This window comes from Octodon degus, unplaced genomic scaffold (assembly GCF_000260255.1).
Source record: "Octodon degus isolate 3935 unplaced genomic scaffold, OctDeg1.0 scaffold00047, whole genome shotgun sequence".
Lineage (NCBI taxonomy): Eukaryota > Metazoa > Chordata > Mammalia > Rodentia > Octodontidae > Octodon > Octodon degus.
Window position 1 is genome coordinate 2,687,731 of NW_004524623.1, and position 15,254 is coordinate 2,702,984.

General features: G+C 41.4%; 1 protein-coding gene across 1 annotated transcript in view; it reads left to right on the top strand.

The window, feature by feature from the left end:
- Window positions 1-3,630: 3,630 nt before the first annotated feature.
- Helb (DNA helicase B) overlaps window positions 3,631-15,254 on the top strand; it is a 47,775-nt gene continuing 36,151 nt past the window's right edge. The window contains exons 1-5 of the mRNA XM_023716272.1: window positions 3,631-3,853; window positions 6,484-6,897; window positions 8,362-8,531; window positions 10,718-11,563; window positions 15,136-15,252. Coding sequence (XP_023572040.1) covers window positions 3,655-3,853; window positions 6,484-6,897; window positions 8,362-8,531; window positions 10,718-11,563; window positions 15,136-15,252 — 1,746 coding nt within the window. The 5' untranslated portion in view covers window positions 3,631-3,654. The remainder of the gene's footprint in view (window positions 3,854-6,483; window positions 6,898-8,361; window positions 8,532-10,717; window positions 11,564-15,135; window positions 15,253-15,254) is intronic.

A 15,254-nucleotide genomic window follows, 5' to 3' on the forward strand; every position in this document is an offset into this window, starting at 1 on the left:
ATGGTTTGTAAGTAGGGAAAGAAGCCAAAGTGCACCAATGTTCTAGTTTCTCAGGGAAGCCTTTTCTTTGCATTCCCTAACTTTCCTGGGTCTCCTTTCATCAACAGTGGGATTTCAGAATTTTGTGTTATTCTTACTGAAATCTGCCTAAGGAAATGGGCGATTATAATACTATATTTTAAAGGAAAAAAATCTAAAAGTCTTTTAAATTTACCTCTTCATTTTCACTCAATTCCCTCTCTGCAATCTTTGCTTTGTCTATGCCATTCCTCCTCTTTTTGTTCTTCATCATTTGACCTGAGTTCTTGATACCTGACTTTTGGGGAACAGGGGATTGAACTCAGACCCTTGCACTTGCTAGGCAAGCCCTTGTTCTACTGAGCCATCTCCTGGGCCTGATATGTGACTTCTTTTCAGGATTTCTTAAGGTGGATGAATCTTTTCCTCATTGGCCTGAAGTAGATGTTGCATATAGAATCTTTTTTTTTTTTGATGGAATTTTCTAGATATCTCAAATAAATTTGGGAAAACACACTTAACCAAAATGCAGTATGTCTTCTGTAAGAACACTGACCCTGTGGAATGCAAATATATTTCTGTTCTACGAAGTCAGTTTCCCTCATGTATTGCTGAGTATGAGTTGCTTATGCAAGGTATGTTTCCTGCTTCCTGATTTGCTTTCTTCATATCAACAATTCATTCCATACCTAATACAACACAATACCTTCACCAATCTCATCAGTATCAATTTTCAGTACTGTGATCACTCCAAAATAGCCAATCACCCCTCCCTCCCTCCTGTGACTCTCTCTTATCTTTATTTCTAGTGCCCAACATCATTTGATATTTATTTTTGCATGTTCTTTGCCTTTTCTTATGGGAGACTGAAGGACTTACACTATTATTATTATTTTTTTTTTACTGTTCCTCTCTAGTACCCAGAATAGTAACTGGCCTAAAATTTTTGACTGGATAAGTGAATTATAATCATGTGCTTCTTATTAGTACTTTCAAAACTTTTGCTTTTTAGGTAATCATATAAGATGGGATAAAGAATTTGCAGAAAATGATCACAGTCCAACGTGGCTACTAGGTACTGAGTCCTATCACCATCTCTCCATGGTAGTGGGATGTTTTTGCTTTGTAAGTATCTTGATAATGATATCTTCATTAAGAAAGGCATTTTTTAGAAAATGTATTTAAGGAAGCATAATATTTAATTAACATTCTCAAATACCTGACATAAGCAATTTACAGCCTAAGGAGGAAGAGTCTATTTTGCTTCTCAGCTTCAGAGGGTGGGTTCAGTCAGTGATGGGTGGCTCCACTGTTCGGAGTTGATTCTGTACTGTGGCGGGACAGTAGCTGCATATGTGTTAAGGAAGAGAATCAACCTCTTATAGGTCCTCCTTGGAAAGACTGGGGTTTGGTCCGATGTGACCAAGTTTTTCTTTTAGACCCAGCAAAGCTACTACACCAGTGCTCTGGAAGTGGAGGCCAGAGCAGATGGCACATTCCAGTCCATTCTGGGAGACTTAGGAAGTTAACAAGACCTTGTCTCAAAATTAAGAGTGAAAAAGGGCTGAGGAAATAGCTTAGCGTGGAGGCCTTCAATCTTAGGTGCAATGCCCAGCGCCAACGATAAGTAAATAAATAAAATAAATGGTGCAGACATCAGTTTGTACTCAAAGGGGCAAAGTTCAATTTTAGCCCTTTTAGAATTTATTATCACTGGTACTGGAAATTGAACTCACAACCTCGCACGAGCCAAGTTTTGTGCCACTGAACTATATCCCTAGCCTTGGCCTTTTTTTTTTTTTAAATCATAATTTTGTTGTTCAATGTTCAGTGCTGGCTGTTGGTCATCTATGCATTGGTCCCTTAGGATCCATGGGGGGATTGATTCCAAAACTCCTGTTAGAATCCAAGGAGTCCCCTATATAAAATGGCAGTGTGGTTTCAGATAGCCTACATGTATCGTCCCATGCACTTAAAATCAACTCCAGATCTCACGAATACCTAATACACTGTAAATGTTACGGAAGTAGTTGTTGATGCCGTGCTGTTCAGGGAACAACGAGAAGGAAAATAAGAAGGCTATAAATACCCACTCTACTGGCTAATTTTGGTTGTCAGTTTGACTGCGCTGAGGCACCTAGCAGATGCCCGGCAGATGCCTGGCAGCGCTGGGTGAGTCACAGGGTGTGGACGCTCTGTCTGCTGCCTGGCCACCTCCTCCTTGGGCTCCAACCTTCTGCTTTCACCAAGTCCTTCCTCTGTGGAGTCAGCTCACCCATGACCTAAATCTCTGAAACTGTAAGCGCCAGTAAAACCCTCTCTTTACTTTGTGGGTATCAGGGAAGCTGTCCAACACTAGTTATACATGAAATTTCTTTTTTTTTTTTTCTTTCTTTCTTTTTTTTTTTTGTAGTTTAGGGGAGGGTCTACAGGGTGTTCAGGGTCTCACTACTAGATCGGACTCCTAGTGATCCGCTTGTTTACAGCCTCCCAAGAGCTGGGATTACAGGCGTGTGTGCCACCACGCAGTTTCAATCTCTGGCTCAGGGCGCCCCGGGGGCGGGGAGGGGCCAGTACAGCAGGCTCAGGATCGAACCCCTGGCCCCTGCATCTGCCTAAGCAGGAGCTTTAATCGCTGAAGTATTTGGCCAGCCCATGAAATTTATAAAAAAATATTTTCCATCTGTGATTGTTTGGATCTGTGCGTGTGGAGTTCCCACATGTGGAGAGCGGGCTGTATTAGCATCCAGGCTTAGGTGCTTTGGGGCTCAGCAAACGGTTTATGCTTAATTACTTCAGGTTCATATTACGAGGGTAATTATACAATAAACAGTATTGAAACAATAATGGAGAAATCTTTGTTACAGTGTTCCTTAAAGAGAGCCGTAACTTTCGAACACCACCAGGTGGGACAACCAGGGCTCCAGAGTCATTTTTCCAACCACTCTCCTCCCTCTTACTTTACCGTCTCGTCCCGGTCGGGTCGACTCTGGGCCGCAAGCCCATCCTTTTTGGGCCCCTGCAAGCATTAGTAGCCCAGCCTGCAAGAGTTAGGGAGAAGCATGCTCTACCGCAGTGTGGCTGAGAAGACTTGAGCGTCCTCTCGCGGGGAGCGGGGAGCGGGGAGCGAGGGGTGGGGAGGGTGGGTCTGAGACTCCGGGCTTAGAAACCTACTTTGAATAAGAACCTTAGGTGATATAAATTCGATCCCTTCGGGCCCCTTCTAGGAAACTGAGGCCCCAAGCAGCGGCCACTGAAGTCTCGGTGGTGGCCAAGGGCCCTGAGGGATACCTGCAATGGCTTCGTTTCGGGGGGAGATGGAGCTTGTAGAGGGCTTGCTTTTCCAGCCGCACGGCCGCCCGCCGGGGCGCTCATTTCTGCAGGGCCAGCGTGGCGGGACCCAGCGGCTGGACCGGGCAGGTGGGGTGGATGGCTCAGGTCTGCCGAGAAAACTTGGGGCGGAGCTTCATGGGGCCCCCCCACTGCCCTCCTCCGCGTTCCGAGTCCCCAGTGGGCGGATTTTTTCTGCGCCTTCTCGGAAGCTGCAAATGTCACAGCCCCAAGCCGATTGGCTGGTGGCGGTCACGTGCCTTTCCCGGGTTTCAGATTGTTTGGAGTGAACCGGGAAAAGTGAGCATGGCCAGTCGGAATCAGAAATTGCTTGAACTGGTGGGACCTCTGCTCCCGCGCAGGGACCAGGAGGAGGAGGGAGATGACTGTGGGACGGAGGAGGAAGAGGAGGAGGGGGAAGAGCAGGAAGACACCGAGTTCTTGGATGCCGAGGAGCTCTGCAGCGGCGGCTGCAAGGCTGGCGGCCTCCCCGGGCGCCGGCATGGTGAGGCGGCGGAGCCCGGCCCTGCGGGGATGGGGTTGGAGGGTGCAGAGGCGGGTTCCCCGGACTGTCCGGAGCGGGGCACCCTGGGTGCTGCAAATAGACTTACTTTGGGATGACCTGGAGGTTTCATGTTACTTAGGATAAAGTAACATTAATAGCAGTGACAGAGCATATACTCTGTTTTAGGCATATACAAAATTTAATGTTAAGTCATGTGGGGATACTTTTACAGTTGAGGAAATAGTGGATGTAGCTCTAATATTCCTACCCAGCGTCAAGATTTTTGGTGTTTACCCTATTCTGCCTGGAATCAAACGTGTGTGTGTGTGTGTGTGTGTGTGTGTGTTTTTATATTTGTACATGGTTTCAGTTTGTGTAGTTTACAGTCGTGTTAGGGAGTGGTTCTATGTATATATTGCAGTATGGGTTTTTCTTTTTTCTGCCTCTTCTTCCTCTTTTTCTTTCTCCTCCTTCTCCCTCTCCTCTTCACTTCCTCCTTCTTCTTCTCCTCCTCCTTCTCCCTATTTCCCCTTTCTTCTTCTTCCTACTTTCCCTTCCCTCTCCCAAGAAAGGAAGGACCTCTGCACTTGCAATGCTGAAGGAGGATTGCTGCCAGCTCAAGGCCAGCCTGGGCTACAGAGCAAGTGCAAGGCCACCCTGAACTACATAGCAAGACCCTATCTCAAAAAACAAAAACAAAAACAAAACAAAAAATAACCAAAACAAACAAACAAACAAACAAAAAAAAAAAAAAAGAAAGAAAAGAAAAGAAAAGGAGAGAAAGAAAGAAAAGAAAAGAAGAGGGCCAGGGAGATGGCTCAGTGGAATAAGTGCTTCCCTGGCAAGCACAAGGGCCTGAGTTCAATTCCTGGTTTAAAAAGAGAGAGAGAGAGAGAGAGAGAGAGAGAGAGAGAGAACAGGAAGAAATCACAAGACACACCTCATCACCTCATTGTTTCATTGTTTTTTTAACCTTATTTTAATAGCCTAGTGATTTATGTTAACTTTGTGTAGTTTTCTGTGCTGTCAGTTATACCTGTTGTGTGGACATTGTGACTGGAAAATAAGTATTTTTGTTAGGGTAAACTGAGACACAGTTGAGACCACTGAGGCAGGCAGAGCTTAAGCAATGTGTGAGAATTTATCGCAGACCAGGTGCAGCTGCCCAGCCAAGGGCAAAAAGAGAATTGGCCCCAAGCAAGGGGCAAGAGCATGTTTTATAGGAGAGTTTAGGTGGGAGAGGAGGGCATTGCTGAAGGAGGGTGCAACATTTTGGTTCTCTGAGCAGGGGGTCTCAGGCTAGCTAATAGGGTGCCATGGGGTACAGGGACTGCTGGCAGGCACAGCTTGCCTCTTGTGGCATTTGTGCAATCAGTTCTTTGCAGGTTGAGCTGGCTGGGGCAGCTGCTGGCCTCCTGCTGAATGCAGTGCCCCAGAAGCTGTGAGTAAGAGCTCTGCTTAGGGAGTTTTGCTGTCCTAGCTGGGTTGAAGTCTAGTTCAAAATCCTGACAATTTTTATATGCGGCGGGAGCTGTCCAGTAGGGCCCTGCTTGATGATGGCAGTGTTGTATGTTTGCAATGTCCAGCGCAATAGCTGCTAACCATGTGTGGCCGCTTAGAACTTGAAATGCACCGAGTATAACTGCGCAGCTGAAGTTTCAGTTTTATTTTATTTTAATTTAGATATAAATGGCTAAAGGGCCGTCAAGATAGCTCAGCGGACTAAGTGCCTGCTTAGGCAAGCTCGGGGCCTGGGGTTCGATCCCTGCACCAGGCCCGCCCCAAGGGCGGCCTGAGCCAGCCACTGGGAACAGGTGCAGTGGTGCACGCCTGTTATTCCAGCACTGGGAAGGCTGAAAACAGGAAGATCACTATGAGTCCGAGCTGTGTAGTGGGACCCTGTACCAAATACATAAAAAAAGAAAATTAACTATGTGCAGGTCAACAGTGCAGGTATAGACAGAAAAAATTTCCCATATTTGTGGAGAGTTTTAGTTATTCTGTCTGAAATACTACCAGCTGGTTGTCCTGTTCCAAGTGTATGGTGCAAAGATGTCCCAGAAGGGTGAAACCATCTTAATGAAGCACATCTTCTAATGAGTAAACAGGTATTTTTTATTGAGAGAAATAAATACAAAGAATACTGCATAATGCTTTGACTGATTATATTCAGGAGACTTAGGCAAGGCTATCCTGAGAAAGTGACAATTAAGCAGAAAGCCGAAGCAAATGGAGGAATATGGTAAGACAGTTGTTCCCTTGGAACAACTTGTACAAAGGCCCTGTCGTGAGAGGCACTGTAGAATGTTTTTAAGACCTGGCCTCGAACCAGTATTGGCCGAGGCTAGAGCAGCAAAGAGAGAACTGGTGTTAGAAGGGGAACAGCAGACATTTTTAATGTACTGTGCTTCCCTTTTGGAACACAAAGACGAGTGAAGCATTGTCCTCCTATGGACAGCTTGCTGCATGCTAGTAGAGTGAGATAAGCAGGTAGATAGATCAAAGCATTAAGATTCTCTAGTAAATGTCTGTGTCGGGTGCTGTGGGGGTCGCTAGAATGGTGGGTGTGATAACACACTGGGGAAGAACACGTTTAGTCTTTTAAATTAACTTCTTTTCTTTTTTCTTAGTTATAATTCACGATGAAAACACTCAAAAGCAATTTAAAGTGTTTGGACGTTTCCCAATAACTGGTCCTTGGTGGCGAGTGAAGGTTCAGGCAAAGCCTGCAAGATCAAAGATCTATCAAGTTCAAGGATTTCCATCATATTTTTTACGATCCGATCTGTCACCACCCGATCAAAACTCAATCTGTGCTCTCTTTCTTAAAGAGTGTGAAGTACCCCCCGAGGAGGTAAAACAGTTTCTAGCGTGGGTAACAAAAAAAGCATCCAGCTATGAAGACCTAAGATTTGAAAACCTTAAGGAAACATTAAGATCTTTCTACCAGGAAATCAGAAAGAAAGATAAAAAGCAATTTGGACAAAATGAACAACAAGAATTATTACCAGGAAATGAAATAAGACTTCCTATGGAACATCGAAGTAAGTAGGATTCTGTCATTGAGTTTTAGTATAGTTGAAATTTTTTAATGGCTGGAGTGTTTAAGACATTACCCTTATTATATTGTGGTCCAGGATACGTTGTACATCTGTGAAAATCGGAAATTGTCCCAAATCTGAAACTTTCTGATCTTTGACTTGGACACTGCTTGATGATTCAATTTGCACATACTTTGTTTCATGAACAAAACTATCAAAATGTTGTGTAAATTCACCTGCAGGTTATGTTTTTGTAGTATGAATGAAAAATAAGTGAATTTCACCTACAGACTTAGATCTCCGTTCTCAAGGTATCTCATTATATATGTGAAAATATTCTGAATTCTAAAAAAATGCAAAGCCCTCAGTATTTCTAGTCAAAAGCATTTCAGATAATCAACCTGTTTTACTTCTGCAAATCAGTGTGATGAATGTGTGTTTATGCTGCTTTTTGAGAAAATCATGGGCCTTTCAGTTTCAGTTTCCTTATCAGTAACATGAAAGGATTTTCTAAGGTGCACTTTATAAAGACTCATCCTTGGGGCTGGTGAGATGGCTCAGTGGTCTAAAGCACCTACTTAGAACAAGCTTAGCAAAGCTACAGGGACTGCAGTTCAATCCCCCAGCACCACATGCCAGCCAGCCCTGCCCCCTGGTGGGCTGAGCTGGCCACACACACACACACACACACACACACACACAAAAAAAAAAAAAAAAAGACTCATCCTTTTCCCTCCCAACTCTAACATGGTGAGTCTGTACCTCTCTTCCTGATGTTTATGTTCAGAGAAAGTATTTTTAATGGTTAAAAATTCAATTTTCTTTTTAAAGGAAGACAAGAGAAAGGCAAGGCAAAGGAGCAAACCATTTTGAAAAGATTTGAATCCCAAATTATTTGAAATAAGTTTAAAATATGGTTTGTCAATCTGGACCCTGGATACATATGTAGAATACTAAATTTCTTAGTTACATGGGATAAATTTACTAGCATATGAATAAATGACCAGAACAGAATAATCATAATTACAGTTTGAAAAGTGGCTATTACATAGGTTAGTACATAAATGATTTTTTCTTTCTTTCTTTTTTTTTTTTTTTCTGTACCAGGGATCAAATTCAGGCCCTTACATTTGCCAGGCTGGCTCTTATGCCGCTGAGCTATCTTCCCAGCCTGATTTTTTTTAATGTTTAAATTTATTTTTATATAACTGAGCTACAATTTTATTCTGATTATTTTGTGAATGAAAGGAAACAGAAGACATTTAAAAGACATACATTTTGGTGTTAAACAATGAAAAATACTTCAGTACAAAAATAAATGTCATTGTATCAGTTTTCTTATTGTTTAAAAAGTAAATTTCTTAATGTCTGTTTAACTTGTATTTCTTGAACTGGTTTGCTAAATGATCAAGTATTTCATTCTGTGAACTAAATTTTATGTTTTAATTTTTTTTCTGATATCCCTAGTTCCATTTATAAATGTCATGAATGCTTTGAACTATCCAAAAATCATGGAATTCCTTCTAGCCCTCCTGCCTCGACACTTTAACCAGCTTATCACCACAGGTTCTAAAGAGGTATTAGAAGCAATTGAAAAAATTTTAGGTACACAGCCATGGAAGCTGGGCTTTAGTAGGGTAAGTAAGACATTTGTTCAGTATTTTGCAATCTTATATAAAGCAGAGTTTCTCAACTTGGACAAAGATTGTGTTTGTTTCCTTCTTTTTTTGGTGGTACTAAGGATTGAACTCAGGACCTTGTACTGCCAGGCAAGTGCTTATTCCACTGAGCTATCTCCCAGGCCCATTAGTTTTGTTTTTGAGTCAGGGTTTTGTATGTATTTCAGGCTGGTCTTGAACTCCTGGTGATCCTCTCGCCTCAGCCTGAGTGCTAGGATTACAGGTGTGCACCACCACACGTGGCTAAGTTTGACAATTTTTGCATCTTTTTCAATGAAAAATTTTTGTATGGCTCCCCCAGGTGCTTACTTTTGGTGGAGCATTACAAGTAAACACATGTAAGTACATAGGTCTGTACATGAAAACCAAAACAATAAAATGGAGGATATTCAGGTTATTACAATTATCCAGTTTAATTTAATATGACAGACATTTTTCTGCCACTAAATTTTCATTTGTAACTCATAGAGATCTCAAGGTGACAAAAATTCTTACGAGATTGATATTTTCTGCTGCTATACAATACAGGTTCCTACTTTTCAATATCAACTTTTAAAAACTGTTGTTATTTGTATAGAATATCGTGAGATTTGATTTTTGATGGCATCCTCACATCATTTACAACTGAGTCTGCTTCTGTTGTTATCGGAGACCAGCAGTAAGAACGTCGGTCAGTCTGGGGCTCTCGATATTGAAACCAAATATGGTACTCAAACCTGGGCAGGACAGTACTTGAGGGAAGGCAGTTTTCCAAGTGAAAAGCATTGAGACACTCTGTGGCCATTATTGGACTCAAAAATAGTTACAGGAACCCAGTTTGCTGAAACGCCGAACAGTTTGTTGCTCACATAGTATTACTATATATTCACCGTACTTTGAAAGATAAGATTAAGCCAGGCATGTTGGTGCATGCCTGTAATCCCAGCACTTAGGAGGCTGAAGCAGGAGGATCTCTGTGAGTGTGAGACCAGTCTGGGCTACAAAGTGAGTTGAAGCCCAGACTGAGCTGCATAGTGAGACTGTTTCAAAAAGACAGACAGACAGAAAGACAGACAGACACAAATAAATAAACAAAGAAAAGATTCTTAAGCATCAGGCTGTCATTTAGTCCATGTAGATAAGGGATGGACAACTACAAAATCAGAGGCAGACAACAGTTTACCTTTTGGTTAAAAAAAAAAAAATCCTTGCAAAATGAAACATTTTTTTCTAAATAAAAGATATTAAAAGGAGAACTTTAGAGATTTAAACAAATCATACCTGCCCACATTTCTAGAATAAAATATTTATAAAATTAATGTATTACTCATACAGATACTTCTCTCTTAAGGACATAGTTTAGTTCCTACAAGTAGGATGTTGAGTGAATTCTACATTAAATGAAGAATTGTATATACAATGTACAATATTCAGAACAAAAATAATGGTCAACGTACACACCAACTTGATGATTTTCCTTTTATTTGTGTAACTTATACGCAATATAAGAGTATATATAATTATATATATATCTATATATAATTTTTAAAATGTACTTGGTACAGGGTCTCACTACGCAGCATGGACTTGTAGTGGTTCACTTGACTCAACCTCTCCAACGCTGGGGTTACAGGCACACGCTCCACCACACCCAGTCTCTGTGGCTGGCACTACGTGCCTGGGGGCGAGGCCGGTGTGGCATGTGGTGCCGGAGATAGCACTCCAGTCCCTGTGCTTGCCTAAGCAGGTGCTTAGTCCACTGAGCTGCCTCGCTGGCCCTAATAGTTTAATATATAACAGAACATGAAACTAAAACACCATACTGTATTGTACAGTCAGCAAAAATTATAGTGCTATATAAACAAGGGATACTGTACAAAAAAGACATGGAGGCTCCTGTACAGAACTGTTTAGAACAATGAAACAAAGGATGGGTTATAAGTTTGAGCAGCAGCTAATTCCAAACAGCCTGGCTTAGTTGTAAGTTGAAACAGGTCATTAAGTGAGAAATACCTGCATATGAGTATCTTCCCTCAAAATTTAGTTGAAATACGAATTTTCTCAGCCTTAATTATTAAAAACAAATAGTTTTAGTGTAATTCTAGTAATATTTGTCAATATTTATATAATATTTATAGGACAGCTTGCACTGTATTTTCTTACAGGTAACTTACAGAGAGTTGAAGCTTCTGCGGTGTGAGGCGAGTGGGATGGCGTTTTCTCAGTGCCCGTCTCTTCTTGAGTTGATGACTGATGTGGAGAAAAATGCCCTGGATCTGTATTCTAAACTGAAGCACGTGTGTAGGGAAGATGGGCACACATATCTTGAAAAAGTGTCCTTAACTTTAAAAGTGCATTACGATGTTTGGCAGTCCCTGGAGTTTCTCAGGGATATTGGTGTGGTGACATTCGTGAAGGACTGCGTCTCTCTCTATGAGCTTTACCAGGCAGAAAGCATCATTGCCTCGTTAGTATGTGACCTCATGATGAAACCCCCGTGGCATTTGGATGTCGATGTCAGGAAGGTGCTGGCGTCTATTCACACCACGAAACGCCAGGACTCTGGAAGCAAGGACGCACCGAAGGAGAGTAACCCTGATGAGACAAGCTTAGACAACTCTATAGACACTTTGGAACTTCAGGACAGGGGTGAAGAAAATGATAGCAATGCAGAAATGAAGGAAGTCCAGCTGGATCAGGATCAGGTGGCTGCTCTGGAAATGATTTGCTCCAATGCTGTGACAGTCATTAGTGGCAAAGGGGGCTGTGGAAAGACCACGATTGTGAGCCATCTTTTTAAGTACATAGAGCAGTTAGAAGAAAGAGAAGTGAGGAAAGCGTGTGAAGATTTTGAACAGGATCAGGATGTCCCAGAAGAGTGGATGACCTTTACTGGCCAAGGTCAACTGGGAGCAGACAAACCTATAGAAGTTTTGCTGACAGCACCTACAGGGAAAGCCGCTGGTTTACTGAGAGAGAAAACAGGTCTTCTTGCTTACACCCTGTATCAGGTAAAACCTTTGGCCTTCTGTCTGCAGATAAACTTATGCTTACTTCAACGGCCAGTAGGTACAATATTCCCCCTTGTGGATAATTTTGGTTTCTGCATTTTCACTAACTTGTTGTCAACTAAGATTGGAAAATATTAAGCAGAAAGTCAATGTTCACAAGTTTTGTTTTTTTATTTATTTTTTATTTTTTGCAGAACCAGGGATTGAACTCAGGCCCTTGCGCTTGCCAGGGAAGCACTTATTCTGCTGAGCTATCTCCCCGGCCCCATCACAAGTTTTAAATTGGTCTGAAATCTCACGTTGTCCCACCTTGTTGCACTTGAGTTGGAAGGAACCTCTTTGTCCAGGGTATCCGTGCTAAATGCGCTACCTGCTTGTCTGTCTGTCAGATAGACTGTCACAGCTCACAGTGCTTACTTATAAGGTTTGGTGCTATCTGTGGTTCTGGGCATCCACTGGGAACTTTGGAACATGTTCCCAATGGTTTAAGAGGGACTTCTGTATAATCATTTAGGTCCTTTATTCAAAACAGCTGGACTATAGGCTTTCTTCATTGAGAAAATTCTTAGGGCTGAAAAATCTGTCAGGTAAATGAAAATACATGCTTAATAGTCTAGTTAATTTAGATCCTGGCACACTATCGATCTCTCAAGGGGACAGTTTACAAGCATTGGAACATGCCCACAGACTGTATTCTGAATAACACCAGAAATAGAAGTAAAAGACTGTAGAGTGAAAACCTCTATAGAGATGAGCAATTGAGTCATGTGGTCTGGTTCATTATCTTTTCTACCTAGAATGGTGTGGAGCATATAGTTCCGTGCTGTATCTTCCAAATGAATTTATATGTTTGAAAAATATTATTGTCTCTGATTAAGAGTAATAGAGCTTTGACTTGTGAAGAGTTGTAGTTTTATGTACCCCTGACCTACCACGTTATGATAAAGGGACCTGGTAGTTGGAAGGTTTCTGTAATATTTCACAGTGACTCCGGTGGAGAGAAGGGCATTTTATTTAGGGGAAAGCCTTTCCAGAGGCTCTGAGGGAAGTGATCCCAATAGGTGTAGGAACTGTTGAGGTGATTTTATTGATTGCAGTGAAGTCTGTGCATTTCACAATAATGGAAATTAAGCTTGGCTTAAACAGGAAACACCAATTTTAAAGTTAGTAAAAAATGTTTTGATACTATCTTATTAAATCCTTGATAAACCAGTAGGTAGGTGATGTGATCCTTTTTTTTTTTTTTTTTTTAATAGAAGAGCCAGTCGAGGTTTTGGGGAGCCTTAGAGGGTGTTCAACAACTGGTTGAGAGCTCCGTTGGCCCAGAACTAGAATTTGAATTGACAGTTCTGATCTCCCAGCCGGTTGTTTTCTCACGGCGCCACAATTTCTTCCTTTATCACAGACTTTGCATAACAGTGCTGTCTGAAATGGATGAGACCTAACTGTTTTATTTGGGAGCCATTTAGGTTCTTGAGCAAGATAAAGTAGTTCTAAGGAAGAGTGCATAGAATCTAAGAGCCTTCAATCACTCAAAAAGAGTCTTGGCATTATTTTTATTTATCACAAAAATGAATGGAGGCCGAGAAGTATTCTGTATAGCTTTGCGGAGGAAGAGTCTACTGATTGGCTTTTGCTTTTTTGCAGTCTGCCTTCATGTCTGATTGGTCTGAACGATTAAAGGAGAAGGGAAGAGACCTGGGAGGGATCCTTAGTAAGTTCTATCTTAATCCATCAACTCTGATCCACTAGTTGTATCTTAGTATTTATTTAGAAGTTGAGAGAACTTTTTTTTTTTGTCTTTTTGAGACAGGGTTTCACTCTGCAATTCAGACTGGCCTTGAGCTCACCTTTCGCTCAGGCTGACCTTGAACTCTCAGTGATCCTCCTGCATCAGCCTCCTGAGTGCTGGGATTACAGGCATGTGCCAGCACTCCCGGTCTGAGAAAACATTTTTGAAGCTCCATTAAGGGCCAAGAGAAAGAGTTAACAGCAGAGGAAGAGCACTAGAATGATATTTATTTCACTTATCATCCTTGAACCACCAAGTGCTGGGATTACAGGCATGCACCACCATGCTTGGTTTCTGGCCCTCCCCACCCCCCATGGCATGCAGTACTGGGGATTGGATTCTGGTCTTTTTTTTTTAAGTACCAGGGATTGAATTTAGGACACTGCGCTTGCCAGGCAAATGCTTATTCTGCTGAGCTATCTCCTCAGACCCTGGATTCTGGTCTTGCACTTGCCAGGCAGGTGCTTACACCACTGAGTGATCTCCCCAGCCCTATATAATTTTTAGTATAACTCTGTACTAAATATTTCATATAAAACATTACTAAAAGCCATTTGTCCCTATCTGAAGTTCAAATTTAACTGAATATCTTGTATTTACCTTGGCAATCCCATCTTAGGCTAGTGTGTGAGGAATCCTCTCTAGCAGGCTATTGTAATCATCAGGATACTCATAGATGGGGCCAGTACTGAGTTGCTAGTATTTGGAATGCAGTGGAAATTATAAGTTCTAAAGTAACGATATGTACTAAGTAAAAAAAAGGAGACAATCAGAGGTATTTCCAGATGTCCTGTTGTGAGACAAGACCATTAAGAAAATGGGGCTTTTGTTTGAGGCAATTGGCACATTGGAATGGTAAATACACAGATTTTACTTAGTGAAAATATTGGATCTAGCTTTAGTAGAAAAATTAAAGGTATGATATGTTGCAGTGCCATTTAAAAATGATTCTATGTATATAACCATACCTAGGATATAGAATTATTTCTGGAATCCCACAGGATTTTTTTCCGCCCCCTGCGGAACCGGGGATTGAACTCAGGCCTTTGCGCTTGCCAGGGAAGCACTTATTCCACTGAGCCATCTCCCTGGCCCCTATTTCTGGACCATTATATACTACAATGTTTAATGTTCTCTGATTCCAACTTTATAGTTAATTTTTCCTAATTTCTATTTAAAAATAGCATTAGTTCTATACTAAATGGTGTTAACAGTTGAACTATTGCTGGTGGTAATCTTTAAAACATGGAGGTCAGAAGTTTAGAATACTTGGAGGAAAAGGTAATATTTTCATAATTAAGTTAAGAAGGCAGCTCTTTATTTCCAGAGTAGAATAATATTGTTGAGAGACGAGAAGGTGGAAGGGCTTGGAGTGTCTCAGAAGGCCAAGAGATTTGTGGGCAATGGAAAAGAATGGGGAGAGTGTATGCATAACAATGATAGGAGTGTTGAGAGTTTTGTGATGGAATTATATTTGAAACTGAATAAATGACACATTTGGGAAGCAATTGGTTGAACTTTCTGATCCTTGTTTTTTAGGCTTATTTTTTTGTATAGAAAAATACGGAAAGATCCATCTTTCTGTATATGTGTCCCTAAAATGTTTGTGTTCTCAATTTCTTCACCTTTTCTCTGGGCTTCTGTACTCCCCACCTCTTCTTACTGCATGTACAAACATTTTATTTAAAAATAACGTGCTGCTAATTATTTTTTGTAACTTGACTTTAGATATGCCTTATTATGCTTGTACATCAATTATAGCTTCCATTTTTGCTTTTAGGTCAATTATAGCTTCTATTTTTGGAAAAATATGAAGAACGATAAGCCGTGGAAATTTTCTTCAGTTACAGTTCTGGTTGTGGATGAAGGGAGTTTAGTATCGGTAGGAATCTTCAAATC